The following is a 16,492-nucleotide window of genomic DNA, read 5'->3' on the forward strand; positions in this document are numbered from 1 at the left end:
AAAAAAGCCTGCCTCCTCTGACTTAATTAGGATATTCCTAATTAGGGCCAGCACAACATCAAAAGGCCAAGTTCCCCAGGAACCAGGTTCCATGGGCCTGCAGGTCTCCTCCTGGTTGCAGAGTGACCCCAGCCCTCCCTGCAATGCTCGGGCTGCTCCTGGCTAGGCTCCTCACTACCTGCTTCCTATGGGGGTGCCTGATGCAATTATTCAGGGCCGCATCACATCCTGCTGTGGCACTGGCTTTGAAGGTTCAGTAAACAGTCACTTCAAAACAAAGAGACGACCATTAAACCAACTCAAAGACTTCCTTAATGGCAGCAGGCTGAGCTGCAGGGACCAGCTTCAGAATGCAATCGTGGTCTCCCTGGAAACTAATCCACCCACTGCCAGGGGTCTCCCCGCTCCTGGCTGGCTTCTGGAGCGAGCTCAAGCAGAGCATGTGTCCTGAGGTGGGCCACACTGGACTCCATCACTCCCCATCTCTGTCTCTCTGCTGATAAGGTAGACACACCAAAGTTGGGTCAACGGCTCAATTTCAGGCTATCGCTGGGTCCTGTCCCCCCCTTGAGGCCCCCTCAAAGCTTCTCGTGTGTGTAGGACGCATGTGGGTACACACGCCAAGAACACAAAGAGGCCAGAGACAGATTTTGGGTGTCTGGCTCTCTCTGCCTCCAGTAGTTCTGGGGTTACAGGAGCAGATGTGACCAGTGTTTTCCGTGAGCGCTAGGACTTGAACTCTGCTCCTCAAGTTTGCACAGCAAGCGTTCTCACCTGCTGAGCTACCGGCCCCTCCCATAAAGCCTCCTGAAGTAGCACAGGGGCAAATCTAGATTCTGTGTGATATCCAGAATCGTGGCAGCATCGCTGAAACTATCGGAGACGGATGGAATTCACCCACCCCAGACGACAGGAATTCTGAAATGACTCACCGTGAGGCAGCCTAGGGTGGCACACGGCCTGGGCCTGACTTTGGGCTCCACAAACAGCTAAATCTCTGCTCCGAGGTCTGTAAACTGGGAAGGACAGCCGTATCTACCCAACTGGGCCATGGGGAAATCAATCTGTTTTTAAGTGTCAAGCATTTACTGCCTGGTAGCTCTGGCCACAGAGATGTGTACTGCACAAGTAAAATGAAACTCGGTTGTCAGCCAGGTGTCACCCAGACCAAAGGCATTCTGTGACTGTCTTCTCAATGCCCTGCAACTCTCCTGCTGACTTCTGGTAGAGTGGCCACAGTGAAGACTGAGCCTTGCCTGCCACTCCTGTATAGAACTTCAGGACAGGACCTGTGACAGGCTTGTTGAGGGGTCCATCTCTCCCAGCCAGCCAGCATCAGATTGTAGAACACACACTGCTCTTCAAAGTCATTTGTATACTGAAAGTGGAAACGGAACGGGGATTGCAGTATCAAACTCAGGAGTGATCTTTTACTTTTCCGAAACATGAGGAATAGTGTGTGTGTGTGTGTGTGTGTGTGTGTGTGTGTGTGTGTGTGTGTGTGTGTGTGTGTGCGCGCGCGCGCTTGCTGGAGACCAGGCTTGTTTCCAAATGTCAGGAGTTGTAATTTAAATTTGCATAACTTCCCAAATCTGAAAGTCCAGAAATCTCTAATTTGGGGAGTGTCGTCACACTGATGCCCAATTAAGTTTCAGATTTTGGACTTACAGACTGCAGACGCTTGAAACGGCCTGCAGGAGCTCGGGCAGGCACGAAGGGCCTTCATCTGCCGGGTTTCACACCAGACCCCCTACATCTACTTCCTCTTTCAATCCCTGATGGAAGGATTATTGTCCCTTCATCCCACTATGCAGACTTAAACAGGAGGGGGAAAAAAAAATCAAGGCTCAGGAAAAGTAATTTGCCCAGAATAACAAGGCCAAGAAACGGCAGAACCAGGCTTTCAGGTTCAAAGAAAACCACTTTTGAAGAGAGAAACTAGTAACTGTTTGGTAGACTATCAAGAATGCCCTCACAGAACCGCTCTTAGGAGGAGTGGCCTGAGAAGAGGACCCTGGAGTGTGAGAATGATTTCAACAGGGGAGAAGGGGCAGGAAAGAAAGGGGCCATGGACACGACACACACTGGCCAATCAGCTGGAGTCACACACGGGCCAATCAGCTGGAGTCACACACGGGCCAATCAGCTGGAGCTAAGTGTAGGGGGCCTGGCTGCCACCCAAGCTCAGGCCAGAGGGCAGCTTTGGGCGGGCAGGGAGGGAGGGAGGGAGGAGCCCTATAGGGCCAGGTCGCGGGAGGGGGCAGAGACTCCACCTGTGCTCAGTACTGGAGACGGGCAGGGCCAGAGCCATAGAGACAGGTGGAGTTCACTCAGAAAACCTAGCGGGCCACAAAAGATAGCCCAGCAACACAAGCCCTCCCCCTCCCCACTCCATTCTCAGTTGGTGACCAGGAAGGTGTCCTGCCAGACAAGGGCACTACTTAGTGTCTGTGAGATCTCTGCTGGTCAGTGCTGTAGACACTTAAACAGCTAAGAGAATAACTTTGTTAGTGTTCTTTTATTTGTGGGGCTGGTTGTTGTTTTGTGAGACGGTGCCTCATCCCCCTCAAACAGACCAGGAAGTTGTCAGGAGGAAGCTCTGGCCCTCCTCCTTCACTTCCCAGACACCAGGACTGCAGTTGACTAAAAGTACATACAACTGAAAACTCAGTTCCTTGGCCACACTCACAACTTTCATACTGCAGAAGAGCCTATTAGATAGGCATGTTAAAGGACAGTAAAAAAATAAAAAATAAAAAATAAACTGCCAGGAATTCTAGCCATGCTCTTGTTGACTTTTACTGGAATTGCTTAGCATTTTGCTGCATTTTATTTATTTTATTTTATTTTATTTATTTATTTACTTATTTATTTTTGGTTTTTCGAGACAGGGTTGCTCTGTACTGTTTTGGAGGCTGTCCTGGAACTTGCTCTGTAGACCAGGCTGGCCTCGAACTCACAGAGATCCACCTGCCTCTGCCTCCCACATGCTGGGATTAAAGGCGTGTGCCACCAACGCCCGGCCCAGCTTGCATTTTCATTTTAATTTTTAATACGGATGTAAACGTTGATAGCAAAACTTACCATTTTGACTATCTTGAGAACTAACAAGGTGACACCAGATTATTCACATCCTAGCATAAGCATCTAAATGGGCTCTTTCTTGTGCTTGGGTGACATCGCCCTGTGACGGAGCTATTAACCCTGTGAGGGAAAGCCCAATAGCCGGTGATGCTCAACCCTGGTGAGCCGGTACTTTCAAAATCCTAACTAAGACGCTGCCCACAGCACTGACTCAGACACTGTGGGAGCAGGGCCCAGGTACCCAGGGCACTTGGTGGCCTTAGCCGTAACCATGCCCATCACGTCACCCACAGGGCACGCGCGCGCGCGCACACACACATATACACACACACACACAAGCATGCACACACACAAGCATGCACACACACGCATGCACACACACATGCACACACACGCATGCACACACACGCATGCACACACACGCATGCACACACACCATGCACACACACGCATGCACACACACACGCCCAGACCTCCTACTCTGGGGGCAGACCCACTGTGCAGCCTCAGCAGAGCCCCACCATGTGGCAGGCTGGCAGGAAGAGAGTCGCAGTGTCTACTGCCGACCTCCAGCTCCCAGGCGCTCTTGGCACGGGGCAAGCCAGCGTTTCCACTCTGTCCCTTCTCTGAGGCAAAGAAATCAAGTAAGAAGACACACGGCTCAAAGGGCACTCGACTGATCCTTCCCCCACTTAAGCAAGACAGGGAAAGAAAATCCCCTCAAAGCCATGGACGCCAAGAATTAGAGCAAGAAGGTGGTTTTTCTGGAGACCCCCACCAAAACGCTGCCAAGGGCTCTCCCAACTCAGCCCCAGCTGGAGGGCTACCAGGACGTAATTAAACATGAAAGCTCACTGCTACAGGCGTGTTCCGAGACTGGACACAAAATGAGCCTGAGGTAAGGAGTTCGCTCCCTCTGAGGAGTCATGTGAACTTTGGGTGAACCTAACCAATCCGTATGATTAGGAGAGCTGAGGCCGGCTCAGACACCTCGACTCCAAGGCCAGTGCGGAGGTTCCCAAGGTAAAGGTGCCCAAGAGCCTGGCCCCCGAGGCTTCTCCACTCTGCACGCCTCCACTCGAGGAAAGGGACCTGACAAAGCTGTCTATCCGTACGACTGATGAGTGGGGGGACCAGAGGCCAGCCACCGTCGCTTCATACTCCATGAATTAAACCGTCCCGGAGAGGTAACAGCGGCATTGGAGACATCCGCCCCACACGCATCTTGGTTCAGATGCACTCCTCCAGGTGAGAGAAGGCCCTCGTTCTGCCTGTGACCCCTCCGGTGGGCTCAGGAAAATGAGCTGTTATCCTCTAGAAACACCGCCACGCCCCTACCCATACCTCAAGTTCTTTTCTTTTGGTTTTTCGAGACAGGGTTTCTCTGTATTGTTTTGGAGGCTGTCCTGGAACTCGCTCTGTAGACCAGGCTGGCCTCGAACTCACAGAGATCCGCCTGCCTCTGCCTCCCGAGTGCTGGGATTAAAGGCGTGCGCCACCACCGCCCGGCTATACCTCAAGATCTTAAAGAGCTCCACTCTGGGCCAAAGGGGTCGGCACTGCATCTCCCCACGCCCAGCTTCCCCATCTGCAGAGCGTACAGTGTAGACATGGACACAAACTCTACGTACCTAACGCTACATACAGGCCTGTCACACTGCCTGCCCCGCACCACACACACTGAATAATGAGCCCCTACTACGTACCAGGTGGCAATGCCACAGCATCTCACACGATCAAAGACCTCACCCCTGCACAACGGGGAAAACACAGCCGCTTCTACTCACTCTGGGCTGAGGACTGAGGAGACTGAGTCACCCCAGGGCCTTCCAACGGGGAGTTAGAGGTTCCGGATAGATTCTGAGGTGCGGGGTGGGGTGGAGGGTGTCTGTGGCACACACTCAAATGAAACCCGCAGTCTGCATCTACTCTTGAGGGAGAGCAGCAGCACTCGAGTAACAATAGGCTTCCTGAGTACTCCGCCAATTAATTCACTGTTTGTATCTCCGTCCACTACTTAATAAGGCCGTATCAGCAATACAATCTGCAAATGCCACTTAAACTGCTTAGGGCATCAGTCAGTTCCAAGTTAAGAGTATGTCCTCCTGGTGTTCTGAATGGCTGAATCCAAAACCTGTCCTCTGGCTTCCCTCTGTTCCAGGGAAGGGCATTTATTTTCGAAGAGGTGTAGGTTTAGTGGGAAAGTGTCCTGCAGGCAATTTCAAGAAGTAATGGGGAACTCGAAATGATCTCATTTTTCCATTTCCCAATGGGAACCTCTAAATGCTGTCATCACAGAAGGAACCCTGCCAGCGCTCACCCATGCCTGCAAAGATGGAAACAGCTCAGATACAGACGGTAAAGCGTCTAATGGATCAATAGTTCCAACCCTTTCGCCCTCCAAGCATTTTAGAAACCTCAAATGAGCCTGTGGAACGGGTGGGTACTTGTTTTGCTTTTTTTTTTTTCTCCCTTTTCTTCCTTACAGCCCAAGATAAGACAGAAGAGGTCAAAGGGCAAGCAGGCAGGCAGCTGGGAAGCCGGGACCTGTGGAAGGCACACCCTGCCTCGACTCCAAGTGTCCACTATCCGTGTGGGGTACAAATGGACCTGGTGAGGCTGTTTGACTTGCTGACCAGCAGAGTTTGCTGGTCCAACACGGCCAGTGATAAAATATCACAGAAAAGACTAGGCAATGCCCTAGGGAAGGCGATGGCTGAACCAGGCCAGAGCTGAACTCCGCCCTTCCTTCCAAGCGACCTATGACCTGGAGACAGCCCCTCCCCCTCTACTTGGGCCTGTGTGGATTATGGAATTCCAAGCACAAAGGTTTCTGGAGATCCAGCAACAAGTGGTCGGCAATTATAGCGAACAGAATCTGTAAGGGGCTTTCCCATGGAGATGCTAAGCCCCCAAAATGACATGTTTCCAAAGGAAGACCACAGTCACACCCCCAGACTCCCCACAGGAGGCACCCTCTCTGGGCGGCTCCCTCTGTCAATCCTAGGACATCTCCACCTTCCGATCCCACAGGCCCAAAACGAGGAAGCTGTAAAACCCTGGCCAAACAGCCATTTGCCAAGAGAAAAGCCAACCTGGGGCCCATCTGTCCTCCACAGGCTCTGTCCACCCTGCCCTTGTGTAGCTGCTGGTCTCTACCTTCCCAGAGCCCCAGTACCTGGCTGCCTGGCTGGCTGGCTTTTCATTATGTGACTTCAGAGAAGCATTTTACCCCGTATCATTTTGAGAGAGGAGTCCAAGAAGACCCGCTACCCACACTGTCACCCCATGGTGAGTGAGGGCAGATATCCCCGTGGAATTCAAGATGTCCCTTTGGCAGCTCTACTTTAGACAGGAGCTCAGAGAGAGGTACCGCTGGCTAGCGGAGGTGGGGGCAGTCGGGAGGAAGGGAACAAGGCCCCCATTCTGCTCAGCACAGGTGTCTGTAACAGGACACCCCTGTCCAAAGCAGCGCATGGAATGGCGCATTAAGGTTCGGTTGGGTATTTTCAGCCTAGCCATGTTACATAACCCTGAACCCAGGGCAAAGGTCTCCCGGCAGCAGGGCCAAGTCGGCTCCTAGAATCCGGATGCTTGAGCAACAAGGACGAGGAAATATTTGCTTCTAACATCCAACTTTAAAAAGAAAAACAAAAAGCTAATTATTAAAAGAAGACTGCTATGGGGTGGGAGATACTCTTAAATTTGGCTAGCAAAGTCTCTGGGACTTAGCAACTACAGTAACACGGTCAAATTCTGGTCTAATGATTCAAAACAAACAATACTAATTTGTTTCCCTAAGAGCCAATTCTGCCCAGAACTTGGATAGAAAGAAAGATTCTGGGACCTCCTTGACAGCCAGCAGTCACCTCCAGACCAGTCCCCCAGGTAACCCAACCTCAGCCCCTGGAAACTCAGTTCCCTTTCCTTCTGGGACTAAGTTCCAGCAGGCAGCTTTCAGGTGATTTACGTGGGTTCCAGGGAAGACAGCGGTAAGTGATTCTGCACACCGCCATTCATTAGGGACCACCACCGCAGCTGGGTGGAATTAAGGGGGAAAAGCAGGTTTCCTCTCATCAAGGGACTGGCAAGTTTTTTAGCAGCTGCTGCCTGCTCTCCTTGGAGCCTGACCCCAATGGAAGCAAAGTGAGGGTTTCTTCTTCACCCTGAAGAGGATAAACACACATCCTGCCGGCCCAGGACTCAGGCCAGAGGAGAATCTTAGCGGAAAGCAGAGAGGCCACCCCAGCTCTTCTGGGTCTTGAGGTTCTTCGCTTTTAGATGGGGGGCAGCAGGCACGGGAATTATGGGAATCATTCCACTTTCTGTTATCTTTCTTTTTTCTCCAAAGAGGAAACTGACTCCCTTCCTGCTGTACATTACGAAATCCCAAACGCTCTCAAAAAAGCACGTTCCTCACCCCAGTTCAAACATCCCTTAAAAAAAATAAAAATAAAAATGGTACCAAGATGACAATCCAAATGGCTTCTCCCTCAGAGCAAACAGAAAGGGGACCTAGAATATGATAAGCTGGTTGTGAGTTTAAAGATGAGAAGGACAAGGTCACCAGGACAGGTGGCCAGCTGACACTAAATGCCGACCTCCTGGCTGCCGCCACATATCCATATATCATCTGCTGCTTAACCTATAACGCCCAACTTAATCTTGTCACTTTTGGAAGGGTCACTGCTGCCCAACCCATAAAGAAGTCTCGTGAAGAACACTCAATGAAAATATCTAGCAGTCCCCTTACACTCAAACCATCTTAGAAAGAAATCAGACAACCTGCATAGGATTACCGATCCCTCTACTCCCCAGAGCCTAAATTTCTTCAGAGCCCAAAGCACAATGTAATCTCCCACTGTACCTCGATTCTAAAAATACTATGAGGAAAAAAAAGAATGTTTACCCAAAGGGTAGGGAACAAATCTATCAAACACAAAGAGAAAGAAACTAGAGTCAACTCTGAGGACTATAACAAGAGGTTTTCCACCTTAAGCTCCTACAAATGTCTAGGCACAGTCCACAGCAGGCAGCGAGAGGGCAGGTGGAGGGTGACTGTCGCCCTTGGGGAAGGAATGCCTTCTGAAGGGTTTTAGGTCCAAACCACCTCCTGGAAAGAACTGAACCCTGGTTCCAGACAACAAAAAGACAGAGAAAACCCCAGGTGTGATTACTCAGGGACTGAAGTCAGTAATCAGTGTAGATCCCTGGGGTCCTCGTTTCTATCCAGGGACTGGAAACATCATTATCTCCTCCAAAAACACACAAGCATCTTTACCAAGCCCCGTCTCAAATACCTCCTCCTCCTCCTCACAACAGTGTGTACCTCAAACCAAATCTTGTTGTGACCGTTAATAGGGTGGGTGAAATGGAAGACATCAATAAATACCAGCGTGCAAGAGGGGCGCCAGCCCCCGCTCAAAAGAACACTTGGATAATTCAGTGTGGCTTGAGGGCAAAGGGATGAAAAGGCAGCCTTTGAAAAGGCTGATCCACCTCATTCCAAGCGACTGGATTAGAGGCATTCCTGGGCGAGCGAGCGGGCTCCGGCTACAGATTAGGCTACCAGGGTTTCTGACAAAAGGCACGAGCTTGCAAAACGGACATGAGCAGGACGAGGCACCTTGGCAAAGTTCACCCTGGGTGAGGTGGCAGTTGGTTCTAAAAGGAGGCGGCAGGCATGACAGCTGAGCATTCCTCCCCCAAAGTCCGAGCCGGAGGCCCAAGGCCTCTTCAAACCTTACACTTCGCCAGACAAAAGCTTCCCCAGGCTTCTGGCAGCGGCTGAAGAGGGGCTGTCCACACCCACTCGCCAGCACAGCCTTCCAAACCTGCACACTCTTTTGGAAGCCGAGCTTTTAATTAAACACCACCTCCCCGGATCTGTTGAGGCAGACCGGGGCTGGCCTCGAGCCAAAGAGAAGCTCCCTAAATACACTTGGAAAAAAAAATTCCCCTGCCGCCCCCAATTCCCACCTCCAGCCAGCTCCGGGAGCAGGCTCTATTTTATTAGCGTGAGTAACCCGAGTCCTCCGTGCACCAGAGAACCCACGTTCGAGGATCAGGTTATCTCCGGTCCCACCCTTTGCAGGAAAAAGCAAGGGTGTTGCTCCCCGCCCCCAACACACACAAGCGCGCGCGCGCACACACACACACACAAGCCTGCCGAGAGCGGGGTGTGGGTGTGTGTTTCAGGGAGCCGGGGGTAGTTGTCTGGGAACCCTCAACCTTGCCTTCCCGCTGTGAGCCTCTCAGCTTCGGGGATCCCTCCAACGCCACCCCCTGGGGGACTCGTGCACCGCGCGGCCCGGGGGAGGGTGCGGGGACCGCGCGGCACACCCTCGGCAGCTCGACCACATACTAATTAATAACTAATTTGTTCAGATTCCCCCACTCCAGGCAGACCTGAAAGCCACGCTGGTAACGAGCCTGCCACCCAACCTCCCAGGTCGGGGGGACTACGGGAGCCACCACCACCAAGGCGCCGAGCACCCCACCCCGGGGCCAAGGAGTCAGGTGTCCGCCCGGGCGTCCAACCGCCGCGGGTCGCAGACACCCGGCCCGGGGGACAGACAATGGGACACTTGGAACTAGGGTCCCCAGCCCCCAAAGGAACAAGATGGTGTCGCCCCCCGGGGATAATGAAGGCAGGGGTGGGCAAGGGGCACCAGACCCCCTCCCCCCGGCCCCCGGGAAGTCGCCTGCCCGGTGACCCAGCGCCGCCGGAGCAGCGCGGCGGGGGAGCAGGTGACACCCGGAGCTCCCGCAGGTGGCCGCGGTGCTGGGAGGGGAAGGCCCGCGGGGAGGTCGGCGCGGCCGCGCCCCCGGCGTCCTACCTTCATGTCGCTGATGATGGTCTGGAAGAGGCCTCCGAGCGCGCTGCACTCCTTCTCGATCACAGCCTCCATTTTCCCGGCGCGGCGGGGATGGGACAGGCTCTCGGGGCCGCGGCACTGCGCACGGGAGGCCGGGCTCGCACAGCCCGGGCGCGGGGTTCACCCTGGGAGCCACCCGCCTCCGGCTCGCCGCCGGCAGTGCAGAGAGCACGCGGTGCTCGCGGTCCACCGCGCTCCGCCTGCCCCGCGAGCCACAAGCCCGGACGCCCAGCCGCCTACGTGCAGCGCTCGGCTCCCGGCCTCGAAGATGCCCGGCGGAGACTGACAATCAAGCCACCACGGGTGCCCACGACGGAAACGGCAAAGCCCATCTTGGTGCAAAGAACACAGCCCGCTGACCCGGGGCCAGCGCCATTTAGAAAAAGAAAATTTTTTGTTTTCCAAATGTAATTTGTTTCCGAAATTCAAAAATAAAGACGAGAGAGAGAGAGAGCGAAAGGGGCCAGCGGCGGACGAGGTCAGCTCGCGGCGCCCGGATCTGTTGCTCGCAGACGCGGCCGCCGCCTCCTTTTCACTCCTGCGCGCCCGGCCCCGCGCTCGCTCTTGGCGGAGCTCCCGGGGACGTTCGCTCGCGGGGCGCACGCGCGCGCGCGGCCGCAGCGCGGAAGCGCGCGGCCCGGGAGTGCGCCGCCCGAGGGCGGGGCTGGGAGCGCGCGCCGGCGGGGAGCCGCGTGCTGCCCCTGCCGCAGGGAAGGGCTGGCGGGAGGGTGGGCGAGCCCGGTGCGCGTCTCCCGGACGCCCCGAGCGCCCGGGCTGGGATCTCAGCGTGGGGAGGGCGAGGCAGCGCCCAGCCGCCCACAATGGCTGCTGGCTTGCGGTGGAGCCGGCCCCGCCCCTCGGGGGACCTGCAAGGTCGGCTCGCTGAGTCCCGAGCCCCGCACCTGGTGCTCCCAGCAGGGCGGGAAGTCTGCTGCCGCTGCTGCTTCTGCAGTCTTGGGAGGAGAGGCCTCTTCGGTGATGTCAGGACTGCAACGCCGACTCACGGTTGCAGAGAGCCAGCGACTAGACCAAGGGGAGTTCATCCGGGGAGTGTCCTGCAGTGGAATGCTCGGTTCGATAAAGTTGCAGGATGCTGGATTGATCTTCTGTGGCAGAGGAAATGCGGGGTGCGTCAGGGCTCCTACCGCCTCGTCACCCGTCTGCACAGATCGCTGGCTGCGTGCGGCTTGAATGTTGAGGGATTTGAAGCCGGTGTTGCCGGAACTGTAAAAAGCCCCCTTGAGAGGTTAAATGCAGGGCCCCGAAGACTGAGGCGGATTGGGGCCTGGTGATTGTGTCCCCTAGCTCCACTTCCAGAGGCACTCTTTCTGAGGTCCCCAGAGCCTGGTAGGGGGTCAAATGGGCAACTTGCAAGCGAACTTCAGGCACCTAACTGAACTTTGACCCTTAAGCGTTTGAAGAACGAGTAAATGGAGCCCGTGTCGAGCTTGACTGAAAGAATCTTGAGTCAAATGCTGTGATCCCATTGTTTGGGCTTAGTAAATCCTAATTTAAGGCTGCCCGATAGCGAACTCTTGCAACCAAAATCGCTGACGTTTTCATTTTCCTTCAGGCCACTCTGCTCAACTCAGCTGCCCTACCCCATCTCCCCGACACCAGGAGAGGCTGCAACATTCACTTGCAAATGTCTCATCCTCACCTGGCCCGTTTTAGTGCTTGACACGTGGTTGGGTCTCCTGAATTGCCATTATTATGATGTTAATGTCACTGGTATTATAATGATCCAGATGACTGGAGAGCCTCTCCGCCTGGTTTAAGCTCCAGTTTACAACCTGTGACCCCTGTGGCCTTGAGTAAGGTGCCTTAGCCCTCGGGGCTCAGTTTCCTCTTCCGTAACCAGACCTGAAGACGGCACTTAGGTGATGAGCCGTTCTGAGCCTTGTAGGGGCTAATGAATGAAAAACGCTTAAAGTAGTATCAGATGTTTGGGAAGCGAACACTCAGGAAATCCTCAACAAAGGGAGAAGCCCTGCCAAGGCTCTCGTGGGATCTGGCTCTAAGCACCTGCTGCAGGCCTGCAGTGTTGGCTTTGTCCCACTGACTACAGAAGCCTGCTTGGTGTTGTCTGCACCTTACACAGGGCGTGTCACTGAACGCCCTCGTTTTACTGATGGAAGGAATCTAACCCGGTTTTCTGACAAATCCAAGAGACTAAAGGTCCCTGTCTTGTTTGTTTTCGAGACAGGGTTTCTCTGTATTGTTTTGGAGGCTGTAGGCCAGGCTGGCCTCGAACTCACAGACATCCGCCTGCCTCTGCCTCCCGAGTGCTGGGATTAAAGGCGTGTGCCACCAACGACCAGCTAGAGGTCCCTGTCTTAAACCAAACAAAACCCCTCAACTGCCCCCCACCCACCTTGGCTCAACCTTGAAGTGTCTGCCAAAGCTGCTCTTGTATGCAGTCTCCTTTTTCCCTAGACTTCAGCCAGGTTGAGTACCAACTTAGCAACTTAGCTGTCCTCTCTTGAGACCAGGGCACCAGGAAGCTCTTTGCAAAGGTCCCTGTGGATGCTTTCCCAGATGGGATTACACATGCAAACCTCCACAGCACTAGTCATCAGTTTTATGGAATGCTGGGGTTGGGGGAGGGGGGGCGGGTTTTGCAAACCTGTTGCTGGGCAAACAGGGTACCAACTGAGAGTTAAGCCCCCAGCCCCACATTTCATGTTTGTTTGAGAGAGGATTTCACTCTAAACTTGAGAGTCTAAAATGGAACTCTTGGCAGTTCAACTGCACCTGCCTCCCAAATACTGGGATTACCTAGCCTTGGGCAGCTTTAGATTGGAATCCAGCTGCCCTGGGTTCGAGAGGTGTTGGGAAATGACAGCTTCAGGCTACACTGTGAGCATCTGTCTAACTCCCCCGGCTCCCTCAAGCGCTGAGTGGACAGACACGTGGAGTGTCTGCTTCTTGGTTGTTCTTTGGTGATGGTGGTGGTGTGTGTGTTTGTGCATCCACGGGTGATTTTGGAGAACGGGAAAGGACAACGGGCAACCTCAAGTATACTATACTTTTTTTTAAGACATACCGTCTCACGGGCCTCGAATTCTCTGAGTATGTTAGGCTGGCTGGCCAGGCCAGTGAGCCACAGAAACCTGCCTGTGTCTCCATCCTGGGTGCTAAGATTGCAAATGCATGGGGTAACACTTCAGCACTTTTCTGGTGTGTTCTCGGGGTCTGCCTGCGAGGTGAACGCTTTACTGACAGCTGTCCCTCCTGCACAACCCTTTGTTATCTTTTTCCAACTTTTCGTTCTCGGCGCTAGGAATTGAACCCAGGCCCTTGTACAGTGTAGCAGTTTGCAATGACCCCCGTAGAGAAGGAACTAGTCTGAGGAATTCCAGCTGCTCAGGAGTGAATATGGCTCAGAATGTGATTCCCTTCTAACTCTTGATCTCTAGCCATTAGGCTGTTTGATCTGTGGGGTCAGCTTGTTTCCACGAAGTTCTCTGCTCACCCGATATTCCAAGAACTGGCATGGGCATCCATGCCTAATACTTAAACTGCTACACCGTAGCCTCGATCCTCAGCACTGGCCCTCCAGCAGGGTCTGCCCAGCTGGTCCTCAAACCCTGTATATTGACAGCTACTGAGGCTGTCTGAAGCCACCCAAGAACAGACTCTCATGTATGAGTCTGATTTAATTGGTCTGGGCTGTGACCTGTTCTTAGGACTTTTCAAAACCTCCCAGGCTATTCTTTCCCCACTCCCACCCCTCAAGACAGGGTTTCTCTGTGTGTTCTGGCTGTCCTGGAACTCGCTCTATAGACCAGGCTGGCCTCGAACTCACAGAGATCCGCCTGCCTCTGCTTCCTGAGTGCTGGGATTAAAGGCGTGCACCACCATCACCCAGCCCAGGCTATTCTAATATGAGGCACACACCTTTAATCCCAGCACTCAGGAGGCAGAAGCAGGCAGATCTCTGAGTTCAAGGCCAGCCTGGTCTACAGAGCAAGGGGAGTTCCAGGACTGACTTCAAAGCTACATATAAACCCTGTCTCGGGGAAGAAAAAAAAAAAACAAGAACCCATACCCATGCCTTCCTCAAAGCAGTTCAGGAACTAGGCTCTGATTTTTTTTTTAACTTACCACAAACATTTCATTCTGACCTCATAATGATATACAAGAGGGGATGGATTTTGTCATTGTTTATTTCACAAAAATAGGATAGCATTAAACACATTTTTCTGGGTTTTGCTACTAACATTCAGTTTGTGCAGAAATCCTTCTAGGTCAACTGATATTCTAATCTATTCTTCCTGCACCCCTTTTTTTTTTTTTTTGGTTTTTAGAGACAGGGTTTCTCTGTATTGTTTTAGAGGCTATGGAACTCACTCTGTAGACCAGGCTGGCCTCGAACTCAGAGATCCGCCTGCCTCTGCCTCCCTAGTGCTGGGATTAAAGGCGTGTGCTACCAACGCCCGGCCTTTTAATTTTTTACTTTGACATAATCTCAGACCCACAGAAATGCTGCTGCGAAAGTGGGGTAAAGGGAGCCCGTTTAGATGATATAAAGATTCTCCGTTTACACTTGACTAGATCCGCCTGAGGCTACTGTGCTGTGGTCCTCACTCCTAGCCTGGGGAGACTTTAGAAGCCCTAGAATGGTGTCAAATTGATGCTAAGCTGCTGCCTGCTGCTGTCCTTGGAGGCCTCCAGGATGGCATTGAGACTCCAGGCAGAGTGCAAACCCCTGACCACTGAGAAGGGCTTGTGCATTAGAGGCAGTTGTGTGACCTGCTTAAGACAGTTGTGCAAAAGTGACAAAGATTTGGCTCTGTCACCTCACAGCTCACTCACGTGTGCAGGTTCTTACACTACCCCCCTCTCGCACACACACGTGTTGTGTGTGTGTAGGTGTCAGTTTGTGCACGTTCCTGTGGAGACCTGCAGATAACCGCAGGTGTGGCTCCCTAGGTGGATCCGTCTTCAGCTGTCTCGTTTGTTTTGTTTTCTGAGTATGAGGGATTGCCTGCATGTGTGTCCATGTGACTCAGCTTTTCCAGGAGAGACACTGAACACACATGTCTACGCTCATCCCAAATAAGGATCCCATGACAAACCAAAATCCAGTTTGGTAAAGCAGTGCGTTTTTTTGTTTGTTTTTTGAGACAGGGTTTCTCTGTGGCTTTGGAAGCTGTCCTGGAACTAGCTCTTGCAGACCAGGCTGGCCTCGAACTCACAGAGATCCGCCTGCCTCTGCCTCCCAAGTGCTGGGATTAAAGGCGTGCGCCACCACCGCCCGGCAAGCAGTGTGTTTTAATGGGGCTACTTATAGCACCACTGCTGAGGGGTTACTTACAGGAGCAGAAATGACTCAAAAGACAGCTGCTTCACCAGCGTCCACCCCAGCACGGGTGACAGCTCACGAAGCTGGGCACACTGCACAGCCGGCAGTCAGCTCTACAGCTGGAGAGTGTCCTTCCCACATGCCTCAGTCGGTCTGAGCCTCTTCAGGCAGCGCAACTGGTTTCGGCTTCTTCTGGGCAACTGGTCATCTCTCAGAACCTTCTTTACAGCTGAGATCCTTCTTTACAGCTTAGCTCTGTGACCTGAGAGAGACTCTCGGCTTTTACTGCTTATTCTGGCTGGGAGGAGCCTAGTGAGTCTGGTCAGTTTCCGGAACTTCCTGAAGCCTTGTGGAGTTGTTTATCTTCCTGTTTTAAGGAGCTTCCCTGCCGGATGGAATGTTTCAATCCTGAAACTTACTCGGCAGCACCATGTGCGAGCCTGGTGCCCTTGAAAGCAGGAAGGGGACAAGGGGGGCTCCTCTGGAACCCGACTTGTAGAAACTACAAACTGCAGGGTGGTGGCAGCGGCTCACACCTTTAATCCCAGAACTCCAGTTAAAGTTAGGGTTAGTGTTAAGGTTAGGGAGGCCGAGGCAGGCAGCTCTCTGTGAGTCTGAGGTCGGTATGGTCCTACAGAGCAGAGTTTCAGTACAGGTCCCAAAGCTACATAGAGAAAACCTGTCTCAAAAAAACAAAACAAAACAAAACAAAAAGTTGCAAACTGCCATGTGGGTGCTGGTAACTAAACCTGAGTCCTCTGCAAGAGCTTAACCACCTTGAGCTCTCTCCAGCCCCATCCCTTGTTCTTTGACTCAGGGCCATTCACTGGCCTGACACTCACCAAGTGGGCTCACCTAGCTGGGCTGTAAGCCCCACCTCTCTCTGCCTTCCCAGCACTGGGGCTACAGGCATGTGCCACCTGAGAGTTTTCGCGAGGGTTCTGACAATCAGACTTGGCTTGCAAAGCAAATGGTTTACCTGCTAAGGTATCATCTCAGCCTTCCGAGATTCCATCTCCGAATCTGTAAGTTAAGATACTAGGCATAGTGGTATAATCCCAACATTGGAGGGGGGCAGATGGATCTCTGTGAGTTCAAGGCCAGCCTGGTCTACATAGTGAGCACCAGGACAGCCTTATCTATTAGTAAGTTCCTGTCTTGAGAAAATGGAAATAAAATTGAAATAAAGATAATAGACATGTTGTGTGAGCACTGACTGGAA

The 16,492-nt window shown here is 53.0% G+C and overlaps 1 protein-coding gene across 13 annotated transcripts in view; it reads right to left on the bottom strand.

Annotated features, from left to right (window-relative positions):
• Mtss1 (MTSS I-BAR domain containing 1) overlaps nt 1-11,150 on the bottom strand; it is a 126,894-nt gene extending 115,744 nt beyond the window's left edge. For 3 of the 13 annotated variants that reach the window (XM_040730577.1, XM_005082747.3, XM_005082749.3), the window contains exon 1: nt 9,924-10,528. In XM_040730577.1, the coding sequence (XP_040586511.1) occupies nt 9,924-9,995 (72 nt within the window). In that variant the 5' untranslated portion in view covers nt 9,996-10,528. Of the gene's footprint in view, nt 1-9,923; nt 10,535-10,864 lie in introns of those variants that run through there. The other 10 variants (XM_040730576.1, XM_005082746.3, XM_040730569.1 and 7 more) reach the window with 9 other exon arrangements.
• Nucleotides 11,151-16,492: the final 5,342 nt, after the last annotated feature.

Source organism: Mesocricetus auratus, unplaced genomic scaffold, assembly GCF_017639785.1.
Source record: "Mesocricetus auratus isolate SY011 unplaced genomic scaffold, BCM_Maur_2.0 Super-Scaffold_100023, whole genome shotgun sequence".
Lineage (NCBI taxonomy): Eukaryota > Metazoa > Chordata > Mammalia > Rodentia > Cricetidae > Mesocricetus > Mesocricetus auratus.